We start from the raw sequence: 18,821 nt of genomic DNA on the forward strand, positions 1-18,821 counted from the left end.
GAAAATACATTTTAGGTATATTTTTAGATAACATATTTAAGTACCCGTTTGGACAAGAGAAGAAATATTTCCTAGTTATAATTCTAGGATCCATCCCCTCAGCAATCAGTACAATCTAGTTTATATTTAGCAAGGTAGTTACTTAGCTTCATAACTTTGAATGGAGGGGGAAAAATTGTGATTTACAGCTATGTTCATGGGAAGAAAATAAAGTCCATATCTGACCTTTGGAATCAAGGATATAGATTTTGCCTTAAATTTAGCTATTAAGTGAAAGAATTTTATAACAATTTAGTAGCTTTTTAAGACAGGGGAATTCCCACTTATTGTATGTTGTCCAGGTTTCATTCTTTACTGAGCAAATTAAACTATAATGAGTTATAAAATGTTTTATACACCAGATGCACTTTTTTGTTATCTTCTTTAGACGGCTGTCCACTTTTCTCCTCTTACCTGGTCATGACCACTCAAAGACAAGCAACACAAATTTGATTAACTAGGTGCTTCTGCTATTAAATTCTTCACAATGCATGCCAAAACTTTGGGGATTAACTTCAATATCACCCCTGATTTGACTGAAGGGCGACTATGGAAAATGTGGAGTAAGTTTCCTTCCTGTTACCCCACAGAAGAGGAAAAATAGAACCCACCAGTAAAGGAATTTTCCAGCAAATTGGAACATCTTTGTGTGAAAGCAAGGGTTTCTGTTATGTAATGTACATTATATACTTCTATGGAAACCCTACATGGCCCAGTAATCATCATATCATCACAAACCCTGCTTAAACAAACATTGCTTTAACTGTTGGAATAAGTATGGCCACTCTAACTGTACACAGACATTTGACCAGTTCTCTTTAGGGACAGTGCTAAATTCGAAAGACATAAGGGAACATACTGTATACCTTTTACAAAATATTTACTTTCTGCCATGCCATAAAATATCAAAAGCATAAAAATATGGAGCAAGACAAAAGTTTAAAGGAATAACTCAATAATTAAAACAATACATTTTAGGAACATGTAAATGACTATTCACAGATGCACAGAGCACACTGTCACATATTGCTCAAATTAGGATATGAGATGAATGGGGCTGAGCCGAGTACTACCCTGAACACATCCTGTGCAGAAGATTAGTCCAGGTGGATTTAAGCAAGCTCTTTTTGTTACCTACTTCTGTGATAGAATCACACAGCAACAAAGAAAACAAGTGACCCTGTTTGCATATTACAAAGATCAATAGTCTTTCAAGTAGTTGGAAAGTACATTATAGATTGTTACAATGGCTTGGTAGAAATACCTGGAGGTTTTCACATGTCCCTACGGCTTTTGCTCATTTGCACAGCAAAGACAAATCTTATTTTTCTATTAATTTCTGAATATTCAATATAACTACACAGAGGAATACAATACACCGATATGTGTGCGCACCGTGCTCTAAACACTGAATTTAGGCAACCCAGAAACTATAAGCACATTTCAACAACTAATGTTACAATTTTGATGGTTGATTGACAGTCTTTTTTTGCACTTGAAATGGTATACATGGATTTGCATGATATTTTAAAAGAAAACGCTACTAACAATGCATCACCCACACAGAGTAGTGAGTATATTGTGTGCATTTCAGCCACTTCATTCTCCTATTCCACGTATATATATAACTTTAAAGTCCTAATCCAAGTTATCCATCCATTTCTACCTCTCTCTTCCATGGGTCTGCCCTATGCCCAGATATGTGTGCGGAAAATCTCAGCAACCAGGAAGATAAACCCACATGTCACAGTATTAATTGGCGCTTTTATCAGGAGGTGGCAGATCATACAAACAGTGGTCTCATCTTTGATACACTTTTAGTGGAGTTGCCCTCAAAAACAGCATATAAGAAATTGCCTCTTTTCTAAACTCGTGGATGTTACCGTTGCTTAGTCGTTACTTTGCATTGCACTATGCATTCTTGGGTATTATTGTTTGCCGAATGGGGTATATACCGTTGAAGTATATTCTTTTACTTTTGCTTCTATAACTCAAAACTCAATAAACCTTTTGTAAAGAAAAACGTATGTAAGTAAGCATGCATGATACCAAGCAAAACAAGAATACAAAAGTAAACATAAGAGCAGAGAAGGTAGGGGATACAAACAATTATATTAGGATTGTAACAATTATAGTCAGGACTTGAAAGATCAGGTCGTCCTCTCGTCTGTGACGAGAGGACAGCGGAGCCCGACGAGTAATGTTGTAAAGTAACGTTGTAATTACACGGCCGGCCGGGAGCTTTACATTCAAGCAATAGGACATTTCTAGAGGCGTCTGATCGCTTGTATTAGCAGCAGCTGTCACTGCCATTGCCGGTCCCGAGGTCCGCTGTGCCCGGTGCGGCCGGGACCGGCATGGCTGCTGTGTGAAAGGAGTTCAAAGGGTGTTCGGGACACGATCTCCCTCTGATCTCCTCTCCGTCCCCGAATGCAGGAAGTGATGTATACTACATCACGTCCGCATTCTGCTGTCACTCTCCAGCTGGAGAAGCTAGTGAAGCAGATCTCTGTTTCATCAGCTTCTCTGGGGCTCTCTTGGAGACCCCTGATGTCTCCATAAGGAGGACCTGTCATGTAAATTGGCTATCACATAGGGGGCTTCTTACCCCCCTATGTGATAGCAATAAAGTTGTGTAAAAAAAAAAAGTAATAAAAAAAATTAAAGAAGAGTAGAATTTTTTTTTAAGTCCCCGCCCCCCACATACACTCGCAGACATGCGCAGGGTGCACCTATGTGTGAAAAAGATGATTGCGCCTATTGTGCCACACGTTACATATCAGCGCGACCGTCGCGAGATAGATAACTCTATCTCTAAGCCTGATGAAGGGGACCCTGCGAGGCCCAGAAAGCGCTTGCCAATGAGATACAGCTATTGGCAATAAAATATTTTGCTTTTTCAACTTATGGTGTGCTGGTGACATTTTTCTATTATTTACCCGACGTGACCCCGTCTTTTATATTTTACCAAAAATATGGGTAAGAAAAGAAGTTTTATAACATAACGTAGGGAAACTTTTTTTTTTTCCGAAATCTACGGTACTTTTTTAAATTATATAGTAAAAAATAAAACCCCCCCAGTGGTGATTATATACCACCAAAATAAAACTCTATCTGTCCCTAAAAAGTGTTAACATAAATTGCAAGGCTATAGTCCGGTCATGCTGACTGGTGAAATTTATGACTGACTGGTGATACACCCTAAAATGTTTCAAGCCCTGATTATAGTGTACTAATAAATACAAAAAGCAGATTATTATAAATTGCAGTTTCTGTTCTGTCTGTACATCAGTACAATATCAAGAGTTAAATATTGATCAGAAATCTCACACATTTTTAAAAAAAAAAGAGATCTTCAGGAACAGTTTCAAAGGTTTGAAAGGATCAAAGGGATTATTCTTTCTTCTGAGCAACAGCAATTTAGTTTGAACTGTGACAGATGGCTCAAGTGTTTAGTGGTCATTTCTTCCTTGAATTTTGGTGTAAGGTGTCAATAAAAAAGGCTTCCATAACTAATATGTGAACATGAAAATTATTGTGAGCACAGATAATGCTGAATGTATACATTTTTCTTAATGACCTTACCTCTCAACCACCAGGGAAATAGCTTGTGTTAAGTCTGGATTGCCCACTTGAAGACGCTTCCATAATGACCATACAAATTCTTTGTCAGCCTAAAGTAAGAAAACAGTATATAAACATGTAGAAAGAACAAAGGATACTTAAAGAGCAGTACAACATTTCTAAGAATGAAACTAATAATACTTAGTACATAAAAGCTAATTTTTTAGGAGCAGGTGAGTGCCCTCTAAGCGATCATGTCGCTGGCAAACGATTGCTAACGTACATGGCCCACTTCTAATTGTCCCTACTGTGGCATATATAATGCAAGAGCTCTGTGCCAATTAGGACAAGATAGTAACCATCAATATCATGGCTGCGGACACTTTCTGTGGGCAGCACAACCAAATTGGATGCAAGTATTTAAGGCAATGATGCAGTGTTCTTGGTATGTCAGTTTTTGGTCCATGAAAAACAAAATAGAATGGGGATTGTGCCATGGTTAAACCAGCATGGATTTAGTGCTAGAGTATGGTGAAATAGAGCTAGGTTTTCATTCACACTAGGCTAACTAAATGTATTCTTCTATCTAGGAACTAAGGCTGCTTAAAGCTGATAAAAAGTGCAAACTGTATTTTTAATTGGCCCCCTGTTATATAGCTACTAACATTATATTTCGAATACAAAGCATGGTGAAATAAAATAGAGGCTTGTTTAAAAGTCAGCATTTTTGTTTTAATTTGACGCTACAAAACAAATGAAGAAACAGTTTTAAAAAAGGAAAAGGAAAAAAAAAAAGAAGAGGCAAAGGGAATGAATGAGTTAATAAAAACGAATCACAGTTTATATAAGGGTTAATCAGCAACGGACAATATTCCGATTTCCACATAAGCATTCCTTTAAGATGAAAGACTGCAATCCTGTTTACAGTCTTTGTTCATACAGAAGCTGCTCAGCGCCCCAATAGGAGGAGAAGGATCTGACTGTCAAACTAACTAGTAATCTGCAGCGGTCAGCTGTCAATCTGACAGCCAAATCCCACACAGTGTACCAGGAACCACTGCCAGCTTTGCTGACACACAAAGTAGGACCCAGCTATTAAGTTTAAAAAATGGGCCCTTGAGAGTGATAACAGCAGGAGAGACTTTAGCGGTGGGGTGGGGCAGTGCCCCCACCCCAAATCACAATGCTCTGTGCTGTCAAAGCTCTCGGCCAAAAGGCAACAAGCTAAACACTGAGTTCTGCAGAATCTATGGGTCCACCGAGTGGCATACCACTCTGCAAAATATCCCAGGGGGAATACCAAAGGGAATAATCTTTATGCAATATTAATGCAAAGTAATTAGTAAATGGGATCCTGAGCATTAAAAAGCCAGCCTCTACATCTTTCCCTAGCTTGGATAGTGTGGGGAAGGATTAGAACCTCTGTCAGGTTTTACTGTTATCCGGAGCTCTGCTAGATTTACCCTAATTTCCTGTCCTGGTGACATGTTTGCTGACAGGAATTGAGGGTAACTCTCCAATAGAAACCCAGACAGATATGTTTTATTTTTTTTCTAAAGCAGAGTATGTGAAGGCCAATTTTTATTTGTCTGTGTCCCTGTTGCAGATATCCTCTCATGCTGTGTCTGGTGAAACAGTTATCAGCAGGACCAGAAGTGAGAGTAAATCTAGATAGGGACAACAAATGAACAAGCCAGCAAAGTAAGTGGTTGTAATGTCTACTGGCAGCACATGTGACATTTTAACGAAAGCTGTAGATTTAAAGCAACTGAAACTTAATCTGCGTATAATGTTGCCTTCCCTGATTCCTCCCCATCCCCCATTAACATGCTAATACATGTTTTAAATAAAACCCTGCAGTTTTCATGTCATACTTTATTTTAGACCTAGCGATGTCATAACTGGGTCTCTCTACTTCTTGCAATGCAGGAAGATCATGGCTGGTGGGAGAGGCAAGCAGGGTGCTGTACATAGCTTTCTGAAAAAAATCACAGCACCCTGCCTCAAAAATCCCTCAGCCCTTTTTGCAAGCAGTGGGCTGGCCCTTAAAAGGACCAAATGCCGTAATTGGAGAGTGTAAATCTGGAGAAGTGGGTGTTCCTAGGCAGACTGCATTTGCACGTAGACCACCCAAGGTAATGCCCAAATGTGATGCTTCCATCTGAAATCCAACTAATAAAAGTAGCAAGCCAGGGACAGTAAAGGCTGGAGAGGAAAGGGTTAGATGACACTGAACATCCTCCAGCCAGGAATTTAGATGGGCTCGATCTCACTTGCTGAAGCTTCTTATGCACATTGCGAGAAGCTGACAGTTTTCAGTTAAATCAGAGTAAGCAATTTCAGTACAAGAGAGGAACCTGTAAAACCACGTAGGACTGAAAGTGAGGCTTTAAAATCAGTGGTTCAACATTTCTAAGGCCGGGACCCCTTGGTAACATTTGCCAAGTTGTGGTGACTCCCAACGGTAACATTTAGGGATGACCCAGCTGCTGCAGCGACATCTGGCAGCGTGGCGGGAGAACGGACACTGCTGCACTAGGAGAGAGCTGAGGAGGACTCTCACCTAGCACAGCAGAAATCACACAGCGAACCACAGCTTGAGAACCACTGCTGTAGAACATGTTTTTCTATTTGTTGAGATTAGCCTGCTTATTCAGTGATATTCCCCAGCAAACCCAGCAACCAGATTAATTAGTTGTTGCCATATGAGTCAATCTACTCTTACTGGGAAGATGTAGTAAGGAATGTATATGAATTTCAGCATCCCAAGGATGTTTTTGTCCTATTAGTGCTGCAGATCTTATGCTTACTAAATGCACAGCTAGATTGGCTATACCTGGCATCCCTTGTTCCCTTACAAATTTGAATGTTCTTTCCGTAGCCACGTACGCCGTCAGAATAATTTAAAAAAAAAAAAAACAACAACACCATAGGAATGCATAGCTAGATTCCTATTGGCTATTTCACTTTGCAATAGCCAATAGCAAACTAGCTATTGCACCCGCCCTCTGCTGCTGTCAATCACTAGAAGAGGACCTGATGGAGAACCTCAGGTCCCACACTGCTGATTGGCAGCAGCAGAGGGCAGGTGCAATAGCTAGTTTGCTATTGGCTAATGCAAAGTGAAATAGCCAATAGGAATCTAGCTATGTATTCCTATGGGGAGTTTTTTTTCTGACTTACGGCCGCCGCCAGCCCCCGATGTCAGGAAAAAAAAAAAGATGATCGCAGGGAAAGGTTTACTCTGCTCGGTCGGGCAGAGTAAACCTTTTCGGGAGAAAGTGTTTCTCTCCCGGGGCGGCCGGGAGCCACTATCTAATAGCAGGAGACTCCTGGGCAACCCCTGGCAAATAGTAATTCGACCCCCGACCGGGTCGCGACCCACAGGTTGAGAACCGCTGCTTTAAACGAACATATCAGAGATGATATGAGATTTTTGTCATTAGGTTTACATCTACTTTAATTCCTTCAACTATTATTGACATATGCCCCACATTGTCCAAATGTCTGCTAGAAAAACAAAATCACTAGTAGACCAAAGACTGTTAAGCTTTTTCCATCTGCTAGGTCATATACTTCTCTCAGCGTACATTGCTGGTGAACCTGAACTGTTCACAGTACTGTAGGCCTTTGTAAACTTCCCTAAGGAAGCCGAGCGCATTCCAAGTAGGTGAAAAAGCATGGGCGCAGTCTCTCAGTGTGACACTTAGGTTTATATGCAACACCAGGCCTGAAAAGTACAGAATGCACAATGCACCAAAACTTGGGACCATGCAGCCTAAGGAGGTAGATGATATAGATCAAGCAAACAAAATGACTTTCTTCAAATTCCTCAATCCTACTCTTCATTTGCTTAATAAAAGAGAGGGCAGGGGAAATCAATTGTTCAAGTCAGTGACTCCCAAACCACAAACTAAACTAACAGCAATATTCAAAACAACAACAAGAAGAAAAGGGAAATCTAGTCTTTCAATCAGAAGAAATTCTGTATTTTTGAATGGACCTCAATCTATCTAGGTATCATGCACCATACCATGTACTGTATATTACTAATTACTGAATGAAGTGTGATGCAAATTAAGAGAAAAAAAATGCTTAAATAAAGCCTTCTGAAATGAATTGTTTTTGCTGAACTGTCTTTCCAGATGTGACAATGTACTTTATTCTTCATCCAAACTTCATGTACAGCATGTGCTACCACTATAAATGAAGCAATTCCAGCTATCTTAATCAAAAGTTAGTTAAATGCTTTTTTACAAGTCAATACACTAAGCTGGCTGTGAATGGGCATCCTTAGTATTTCTGGCATTGAAGTATTTATTTCACTTAATTATTAAACAGCTTTTCAAACAACCTGGCACAATTAATAGAGACGCTAAAATTGCTCCCTGAATGGTTGCGGGAGCCAAACAACATCTTTTGAAAGAAAGCTACACATCTTGCCTGAAATTGGCACAGGAAGCAGGATTTCCAGCTGTACATGCCTGCAAGGAATCAATCTGCAGCGTACCTAAGGATTGTCGAGCATACTTGTTTCACGCCTGCTGATCAGAACACAGGTCTGTGCACCAGAAGTTTATGAGCAGCACAGCAGAAGAGAAAACATTAGCCTTGCCCGCTGTGCTGGCAAGTAAATATAAATAACATATACGTATATAATTTACCATATAGTGTTATATAGTATAATACACACCACACACACACAAATATGAAGACTGCAACACCAATCCTTTATGGAAAATAAAAACATTTTAGCAATGTTATGCCTGCTACCAAAAAAAAATGCACACACACACACACACACACACTTATGATGTGACAGGATGGTGTCCTGTCATGGTATCAATAGGATTTGAAGCACTGACTCATGTAGGTTGAAGTGCTTTGGGATCCATACCACGATTTACCAAGCCTGAAAAAACTGCAAAGTCAGTTTTCTACACTCAAAACAAACATCCCCGGAGCCCCTCAGGTCTACATGGGTGCCATCAAATCTTCTTCATACTGTGATGGGATAAACTTCGGGTACATATTGATAACAAGTTTGATCCAAACCCAACCTGTTTGCAGTTAAAGGGTTATTAAACAAGCAGTAGATATATGCAAAAACGTGAAGAAAAAAAACCTTTTGAAATAGGTTTAAACTTACCTGTGTCTTCGCCGTGCGCTCCCGTCCGAACATCTGAAGAGTCTGAGGCGGCGGCAAAGGATCTTGGGGTGGGCGCATGCGCAGTTCAGATGTTCGGCCGGGAGACGAGGAGAGACACAAGGTAAGTCTATGAAGCAGCGTGCACCCGCTGACTCCGTGGGACATCAGAGAAGAGGAGGACAGAGGAGTCAGTGCTGGATCGGAGACCCGCATCAGCGCTGCAGGGACAGCTGAAAAGGACAGTAAAGAAGATGATCGGATTAAGAGGCATCATTTAAGGTAAGTCCTTACACTAATATTGATGGGGGGGGGGGGGGGGGAATAGCCTTTAATATCACTTTAAGAGACGAAGCGAACTAACCACACATATTTGGCCAGTTTGTCCACCCAAGCCTGCATCTGATGTAGCTAGAAGTTTGTCATTTAGCGGTGGTGTCACTACCACTTCTAAATGACAGATCCTGCAGTGTTTTATTTTAAAATCGTAAACAAGCTGGCTGGGATCCTGGGTGATCATGACATAATGACATTACCCAGGTTCCCTGGTGCTTTGTTTACATTCCAGCAGCTAGTGCCAGGGATCTGTCATCTGTAACAGGAGGAGCAACAGGGCAGCATCGTTGCATCGGTGGGTCTACATTTTTGGACATCACTCATTGTAATTGACATGGATCGGATAACCATGGCTAAGTGAGAGAAAAAACAAATAAATTTTGATAAAATAAATAAAAAATTAATAGCACCCTTATTGCCCCATACACATGTGCATGAAAGGCTCACGCGGGTATGTAAACAACTATGCAACACATATGGGAATTCTAATTCCCTCATTTATGGTTAAATCTAAACTGACGAGCTGAAAAAGGCATTTCAAGTGAAACTAAACTCAGGAGTTAAACCTTAAAAATGCATTCAAGTACCTAAACTAATAAAAATGCATTGAAGTACCTAAACTATTAACAAATATGTATCTTATTTGTGTATCAGTCAGCTGTAAATCCTCATATCATCTCTTCTGGAGGGTGGCTACTTTTGTTCCCCGTGGTCCCTGTGCGTGTTGAAAAGTAGTCACCACTCCAAGCTTGCTCCTGTGATGGACTACAATCTCAATACAAATTAGCTAATTAAACGTGATCTTGTAGTCCATCAGAGGAGTGAGCTTGGAGTGGTGGCTACTTCACAACACACACAGGGAACATGGAGAACAAAAGTAGCCACCCTCCAGAAGAGATGATATGAGGATTTACAGCTGACTGATACACAAATAAGATACATTTGTGTCAATAATTAAAAGGAGAACTATGAAGTGAGTGAAAATCACTCATCCTCATAGTTGGAGCCGATGTGTGACAATTAAACTGTCACACGTCGGCTCAGTAGATGGGGAAGTGAGTGAACGCAAACTGTTGCTCGCTCACTTCTCGATCATCTCCCTGCAAAGAGCAGTGACTGTCAGTCATGTCTCCCTGCAAGGATTTTCCCCCTCCACGCTCCTTCAGCGCTGACTGGAGGAACTGACGGGGGAGGGTACAGCTGGATCTGCCTCTAGATAGGCAGAGCCAGCTGTCACTCACACAACTGGGTGGATCTCGACGGCATTGTCGGGATCCGTCCCGGCTGTGGCGGTCTCAGTATACCACGAGCTGTAGCTCGCTATATACTGAGCTTTGGGTCACGGGAGGACGCTAGTATCTGTCCTCCCGTGACCCATAAGAGAACTATGGGGAAAAACACTTACCCATACTTCTCTTTTAAGTTACTTGAATGCATTTTTAAGATTAACTCCAGAGCTTAGTGTCACTTTAAAACATTGCCTACTGATAACTTTGGGTACCATATTTTTTGGGAGGTTTTGCAGACGCACACACAGTTTTGAGATTTAACATATTTGGTTATCTATTTACTCGCCATAACCCCATCTTTTATTTTATATAAAAACATGGAAACTATATTGTGTTTGTGCATTAAAACTCATTTTAGTGTATCTTTCCTGAAACTATAGGTTTCATAAACAAATATTGCACGAGATAAAAAATTGCAGATACTGTCTTTTTATTCTACAGGGTCTCTGCTTTTAAAAACATATACAGATGTTCCTCGCTTACCAACTTACCTGTTTTGCGACCACTCGCACTTACGACGGACCGCCGATCGACCTCCGACCTTGCGCGTCAGCGTCAGTGCGCCGTGTCGCCGGGGGAAGTGACGTCCTCCGATCTTCACTGCGGGTCCCGGTAAGTATTTTCATTGCCCGATGTACAGTACACTGTTCGGTACTGTACTTCTGCAATGCTATACAGTACTGTACTAATGCAGCACAGCACTGTATAGAGTTCCTTACTTAACGACCAATCCGTTTAATGACCTGGTCGTAGGAACGGAACTGGGTCGTTAAGTGAGGAATACCTGTACATGTTTGGGGGTTTTAAATAATGTTCTAGCCAAAACTATAGATTTTAACATAGGAACAAAAATGTTTTAAAAAATGCTGCATAGGGGAGGTGGTTAAGATTAATTTACTCATATACCTAAAGAACAATCAAACGTAATATACATTTGTTTTCAAACAGTGCAAAGAGCACATTTTATTTACCCTTAGGAAGCAATCAAAATAGTCAGCATAGGGTTACTTATTGTTCAACATACCTGAAAGTATTTTATTCCTGTGAAAATAGTAAAAATAGATAACCCCTCATATGTCTCCCTAAATCTACCTGCTATATTTTAGGGGAACATATTTTTTTGTACCTACTATATGAATACAATTGCATACTTACCATGCAAGGGAAGATATGGAAAACAGAGATGCTAATAAAGTTTTTTTTTTTACATTTCAACAATTTGATGTACACTATAGCAAATGATTCCAAAAGTCCTTGAATAATATTATTTGCAAGAGAATATGCTTTATCTAGGTACAGAAATAAACACAAGACGCGTTGCAGATAAAACCCACTCTATTAGACAAACTATAGCAATGTGAATATGTCACTCACTACCAGCAGATCCAGCAGTTCATCCTCCAGCCGCATCATCATATTGAATTATAATAAATGAGAGAACATTTCCCTTTCATCATTTCCATTTAAAAAAATTCCCTTTGTGTTGTCCCCATTAATAATGGATGCAGCTACAGAAGGAGTTTCTGTGGAATGGAAACTGACAAAAGAGGGACGCTTAGACACGCAGCCGTACCACTGAGACCGGATTGTTATTCAGGCACTGGCAGTTTAAAGAAAGTTTGGAAGATTGAGATCACAGACGTCTTCTTGCACATTCTGATTATGGAAGAATGAGAAACGTTCTTTGTAATGACTTATGCCAGCTACCTGTTTACTCAATAGTTCACGCTAAGAAAGCAGGGGATACGTAAAATAGGACCTTGCCAATAGAACAGCCATTATTTCTTGAAACTGGGAACTACCAAGGTTCAAAAGGTACTACTGTAAGCACTACAAAAGTATTTCAACAGTCCAAATGTCTACAAAAACGTAATTATTGCTGCTTTTCTATAAATAGCACATAACTGTTAACCTTTTCACAACTAGAAACCAAGGTTTTGCATGGCACAATAAATTATATGTAGGTTAAGAGCTGTGCTTTCTTTTAAGAAAATCTATAAATGACAGCGAAAAATGGACAAAAAAAAAGGAAAATATTAGGGGGATAAGCTTATAGAGTAGTAAAAATATTAACCCAATTAGCTATCATTTAAATTTCTTTAATTTATACTTTGTCGCCTCCTCCCATGCTCGCATCCAGGACTTCTCCAGTGCTCTGGAACTCCCTACCCCAATCTTTACAGCTATCCACTACTCTGTCTGCCTTTAGGCAATCCCTGAAAAGTCACCTTCAGCGAGGCCTATCCCACCTCCACCTAACAACTGAAGTTTTACATTCTTGACCAACTCATCCTTACGCACTTACTACCTTTTGCATCACCTGCCCTTCCCTTTTAGATTGTAAGCTCTCCCGAGCAGGGCCCTCCTGCCCCTTTTGTCTTGAATTGTATTGAAACTTTACTGTCTCCCTTTATTTTGTAAAGTGCTGCCCAAACTGTTGGCACTATATAAATCCTGTAAATAACAGTAAAGTACTCGTGGATCGGTACAAACTATCTGCATCACCAATGGTAGGCTTTTGCTGCCCCAAGCAACATAGTCTAAGGAATGGTATACCAACAGCTGTCAAGCCAGCGGGCAACCAAAGCAAAGTACTGAATCACAAGGCAAAGTGACGTCTGTAAACAGGAAGGGTTCAAACAGACATAGGAACACAGGAACAAAGTTGATATTTATAGGGAAAGACACCACGCTCTTCCAAGGATCCACAGGAATCCCTTTGTCCAGTCACTGACAGTGCACAAAGCGGAATGTTTCTACTTTTCATCTAGTGATACTGGAGAGATTCACCCTCTCCATTCGTTCTGCTGACTACGCTCACCCAAATTGAGTAAGGGGAGATCTACAATTATAAGTGATTGGGTGAAGGATAGAGTGGAAATCTTTAAAAGGGGATATCTGTTCCAGGGACAACTGTGTAAGAGAGAATAGAGTTTTCCTTTAAATGATGATCTGAATTATATGCAGGGACTCTCAGGCCTTTCCTTTATTTCAGAAGCACTCAGAGACTGCAAAAACTGAGGGAGTCCCAATATTTACATTATCAGCTTTCTTAGCAAAACTCATGAGCTGGGGGCGTGGTCTTGACATGGCGCCGTGAACACACGCTTTAGGGGAGCTCTGCAGTCACCGGGCCGGACCTACGTTTCAGCAGACTTTATGCCCTAATTTTCTCCATGCCCAAGGATCAGAGGACGCACGGCACTCATGGTGACCTCCTCCCTACATCGCTCTCCGATTTTTTCGCCCGCCAGTCCCCGATTCCCGCTACATCGACTACCTCCAAGATGGCGCTCACTCGCTCCTCGGCAGGCGGTCTCCTGTCGGGTAAGGTGCAGTGACGCAGCACGGTGTTCCCGACACCTGACCCGGGGGAACTCCATGACTGACTGCCCTGGGCCCTCGAGCCAGATGCAGGACATGCCACAGCCGGAATCCCCGCCCGGCCCCTCTCTGCCCTCACACGCGCTGGGTCCGGGCGTCCAGGGGGCGGGCAGCCTACAGGGCCTGCTGCCACACCTACCCACTAAGCGGGACCTAGATAACATGGCGTCCTCCATTGTTGCAGCCCTAAAGAAGGAATTGCATGACCTTACACACGCCATCAGCACCCAGAGATGTCCTGTGCAGGGTGCACTTTTTCGCTGTAAAAGAGGAAATTATCAGGCAAGCATGGAGACAAGGCCCCTCTGACTTTGACGGAGCTACCATCCGCATCATGCCGGATCTTTCCTGCCATACTCTACGTATGAGACGTATGGTTCGTCCCTTGCTGGATCTCATTCGCTCTGCTTCTGCTACATACCGCTGGGGCCACCCGTTTCACCTAATTATACGGCGAGACGAGTCTACCTTCCAATTTCCACTTCCTAGATGTGGACTCTGTGGACGTCCCCAACTGGCTGGAATTTCCTGATGATACTTCGGAGTTGACCCCTCTTCCTCCGCGGACCCCACGTTTAGCCAGAAGCAGACAGCAGACGGACAAGGGGGAGGGAGGGGCGTTGGAGGGCGAAAAAACAAGCACATAGAGACGATCGGCAGGCTACAGAGCCGACGATCGTCTATATATGAAACAACCGGTAACGGGTGTTTGCATTGCATGGGTCTTTTCAGCCCGTGCACGCCCGCTAGGGGGCGCACGCAAGCAGAAAGAAAAAATGCCGTCTGAAGACGGCAAACCGCCAATGCAGCAGTGGCGTCCGTCCGTTTTTTTACAACCGGCGGACGGCAACTGGTTAAACGTATAACCAGTAAACATTCATATTGCAGTCTTTTTTTTGTTGCCCCACTTTCTGTGTTGTTCTTAAGAATGCTAACCCAAGCTACAAATCCGTTAGATATGAGACAATGCAATAGGGCTGCAACAACTAATCGATTTAATCGATGATAATCGATAATGGGAATCATTGTCAATGATTCTCATTATCAATTAGTTGATTATGCGATTAGTTGCTGCTTCCGCCGCTCTGCTCCACCGCTCTCTCCTCCCCTGTGGGAGCCGCTGAATGCAGCCGTCTGTGTCTCCTTCCCTCCCCGTCTGTATCAGTGCCTGTCAGCCGCTGTGCCTTTACATTCCCTGTGCCTCCGTTGCTCCCGTGCTGCCTCTCCCCAGTGCCCATTCTGCGTCTCTTGTGCCCCCCGTGCCAACGCTGCCTCTCTGTTGCACCCCCTCTGTGACTCCGCTGCTGCCCCATCACCCTCCTGCTGCCTCCTGCCCCCTCCTCGGCCGGCGGTAGAAAGGCGGTGTCAAATCTCCCATCCAGTGGCTGGGAAAAATAGCCAGCCTGCTATTGGCTATTTTGAATTGCAATAGCCTGCTGTCAATCAGTAGAGGAGGACCTGAAGGAGAACCTGCCATTGTAATGTGCAATAGCCAAGCCACCCAGCCACTGCATGCTGTATTTACATTTAGCTGCCTCAGTAGCACACTGTCATTCCCGAGTGAAGTGGAAAGCTGACACTAGGGGTCTAAAAGACTAATTTTTTGTTTTTTTAAGATACACCCAGTCCCCCTACCTTACAAGAACTGAAGTGGATCCTCAGCCTGGGGTCCAGTGTGGGTTGCTGTGCTGTGACGGAGCTCCAGGCACCTCTACAAGACACACAAGGGAGCAGTAAGCAATGCACGTATAGATGGAGCTCCCTCTCGGCCATATAGCCAGCCCACACCACCTCAAGCTGACACTCAGATGCCAGGCAGCATATTTTGAATGGATGCTCGGAGCGAGAGCCAACAGTGCTGTGCTAGGGGGAGGCTGAGGAGTCTCTGACCTAGTGCAGTGGAAGGCACACAGCGACCCGCTGAACAAAGGGTTGCTCCCCACCCGTTGAGAACCACGGCTTTAAAACATTGCTTTTTGCTTTTACCGCTGCTAGTTAGCTAAAGTTGTAATTTTTTTTAATGGCATACCTGACACTGGGACAGTTCTTCAGTTAAGCTGTCGATTTTTTCCTCAAGTTGTTGAACATGTTCTTGAATGTTCTGCTTTGCAGCCATTTCTCCAGCCTTATATGTGGTCAAAACAAATTGTTTCCATCAACAAATGAACTGCAAAATATAAATACAGAGATAAATAAACACAAAGATAAAATACATAATTAAAACCATATTTGCAAATGAAATATCTTTATTGTCTAATTAAGTAGCCCAAACATATTGTATGTCTTCAACTAAACGACATAACAGACAAGGCCGAAACGCAATATTGGATGCCGTGATCTTCGGGCCCTCAGATGGCACTGCATTAAAAACAGGCATGATTCTGTGATGGACATCACTGCATGGGCTCAGGAATACTTCCAAAAATCACTGTCCGTGGACACAGCTCGCTGTTCCATCCAAAAATATAAGTTAAAGCGCTATCATGCAAAGAAGAAGCCATATCAGAACATGATCCAGAAACGCCGACCATCTTCTCTGGGCCAAAGTTTATTTAAAATGGTCTGTTGCAAAGTGGAAAACTGTTCTGTGGTCAGACTAATCAAAATATGAAATTCTTTTTAGCAGCCATGGGTACCGCATACTCTGGAATAAAGAGGAGAGGGACCTTCCGGCTTGTTATCAGTGCTCAGTTCAAAAGCCTGCATCCCTGACGGTATGGAGGTGCATTAGTGCGTATGGAATGGGCAGCTTGCACATCTGGAAAGGGCACCATCAGTGCTGAAAGATATATCCAGGTTTTAGAGCAGCATATGCTCCCATCCAGACGTTGTCTTTTTCAGGGAAGGACTTGCATATTCCAGCAGGACAATGCTACACCACACACTGCATCTATGACAACAGCATGGCTTCATAGAAGAAGAGTCTGGGTGCTTAACTGGCCTGCCTGTATCCCAGACCTTTCGCCAATTGAAAATATTTTTCACTTCTTGAAACAAAAAATGCGACAAAGAAGACTGAAAACTGCTGAGCAGATAGAATCCTATATCAGGCCAGAATGGGACAACATTCCTCCCCAAAACTCCAGCAACTGGTCACTGTGTAAACGTTTTTGTTTTGCTTTTTAAACAAGGCTTTTGTCTGGCAATATTGTCTTTCAAAATGATATTGTTTTCTATGCAATAGTCAAAAGCACAACAAACTAGGGATGCATCGATACTCGACGCCCGGCTTCCTGATTGTCCGGGAAGTCGGCTCCATGCTGGATCATCTCTTAATTCATGTTGACACTGTCCTTCCTTCTGGAGGGTAGTAACTTTTGTTCCCCATGGTCTCTGTGTGTTGTAAAGTAGTCACAACTAGTGATGGGCTCCAGCGTGTTCGCAAGCACCTCGTGCCGAGTCCGCCAGGAAGCTGTCAGCGCGCAGGGCCAATCACAGGCACTGAGACATTTCCCGATCTCTGCAGCTGCGGACCAGGAACATGTCTCAGTGTCTGTGATTGGCCCTGCACGCTGACGGCTTCCTGGCGGCCTCGGCACGAGGCGCTTGCGAACACGCCCGAGCCCATCACTAGTCACCACTCCAAGCTCAATCCTGTGATGGACTACAATCTCATGTTTAGTTATCTAATTTACATTGAGTTTGTAGTGCATCACAGGATTGAGCTTGGAGTGTGGACTACATTACAACACACACACAGGGACCATGGGGAGCAAAAGTAGCCACCCTCCAGAAGGAAGGACAATGTCAGCACCAATTCAGAGATGATTTGAGGATCTACAGCTGTGTGATACACAAATAAGCTACATTTTTGTTATTAGTTAGGGTACTTGAATGCATATTTAAAATGTAACTCCTGAGTTTAGTGTCACTTTAAAGCACATCTAATGTGAACAAGCCTGCATATATTTAATGGCTGGTATATAAAGGGTTTGCCCAGTGTATACCCACCGCACACCACCCCCAATACACAGACACCAGCCCCCACACTGAAATGGATTGTTTTAACATGCAGGCTGGTGTGAATGAGCTCTTCAATAAACATATATAAGACAGCTGTCATTATAGGGCTTAGGAAAATCAAAGTAAAAACAACAATAAACTGGTAGTAACACTGATCCCAAGGCTTGGTGGGAGGACTGCAGCAATTGACTCCATAAACAATCACTGTGCCCAGGAATGAAATGGTGGAAAGGACTACATACATGTAATAAAGTAATGAAGATGTCCCGTGCTGGATCAGGTCTGCACAGTAGTGACAAGTATACGGCACCACGATCATCACAACACTTCCCCGCTTGTCCAGCCCGCCTCTCCAGGCTCAACCAATAGGCAGACGCAGCCCAATATTAGCCAATCACAGAGCGTCGCATATCCCCGGTCTCTGTGGCGGCTATCAAAAGGGAGCTGGGATTGGCTGACCTCACTAAGCGCCGGTTACTGTGTTGTAGGGACGGGCGAAAAAGGTAGTTGCCCCGAGCGCCGGGTTATGGTGGAGTCGAGTGTGCGGTCGATATGTATTTCTCTCAGGAGAGAACAAATTCTCTGGCGCAAAGTGACCTGCAGAAGTGCGGAATGCATGCGGGCAATAGTAGAGATCGCCCTGGACTCTGGGTGGCCCGTGTGCCCACACACGGGCAAAATGTGTTTCGGGCGTCAACGTGTGTACAGGTCACCCTGCTGTACATTGTATATAGCCCCACTACAGCTATACAAAATCACTATATATGATTATATCCATAGGAACAACTGATTGCATCCATAGAAATTACTGTATGTGATTACATTCATAGAAACCAGTCATAACAACCATATAAATCACAGTGCGTGATGAAACTACATCCATAGGGACCGCTCATTAGATCCATAGAAATCAAAATATACCATAGGAACCGAACCACTATATGCCCCCTTTCATATAGGTCTCCCTCTCTACGCTTTTGACCTGTGATTAAACAGGCTTCCCACTCATGGTTCATTGATTTATAGGACAATTACAAGTATGCAGCACCATTTAACTTCTGATCGGGAGATTCCCCAGCCTGCAGCTGAATGTAAACAAA

The 18,821-nt window shown here is 42.8% G+C and overlaps 1 protein-coding gene across 1 annotated transcript in view; it reads right to left on the minus strand.

Moving 5' to 3' along the window:
- CNTLN (centlein) overlaps nucleotides 1-15,912 on the minus strand; it is a 228,074-nt gene extending 212,162 nt beyond the window's left edge. Inside the window, exons 1-2 of the mRNA XM_018554459.1 lie at nucleotides 15,788-15,912; nucleotides 3,625-3,713 (exon numbers count right to left, since the gene is read on the minus strand). Coding sequence (XP_018409961.1) covers nucleotides 3,625-3,713; nucleotides 15,788-15,874 — 176 coding nt within the window. The 5' untranslated portion in view covers nucleotides 15,875-15,912. The remainder of the gene's footprint in view (nucleotides 1-3,624; nucleotides 3,714-15,787) is intronic.
- Nucleotides 15,913-18,821: the final 2,909 nt, after the last annotated feature.

This window comes from Nanorana parkeri, unplaced genomic scaffold (genome assembly GCF_000935625.1).
Source record: "Nanorana parkeri isolate BGI_ZX_2015 unplaced genomic scaffold, ASM93562v1 scaffold160, whole genome shotgun sequence".
Taxonomy (NCBI): Eukaryota; Metazoa; Chordata; class Amphibia; order Anura; family Dicroglossidae; genus Nanorana; species Nanorana parkeri.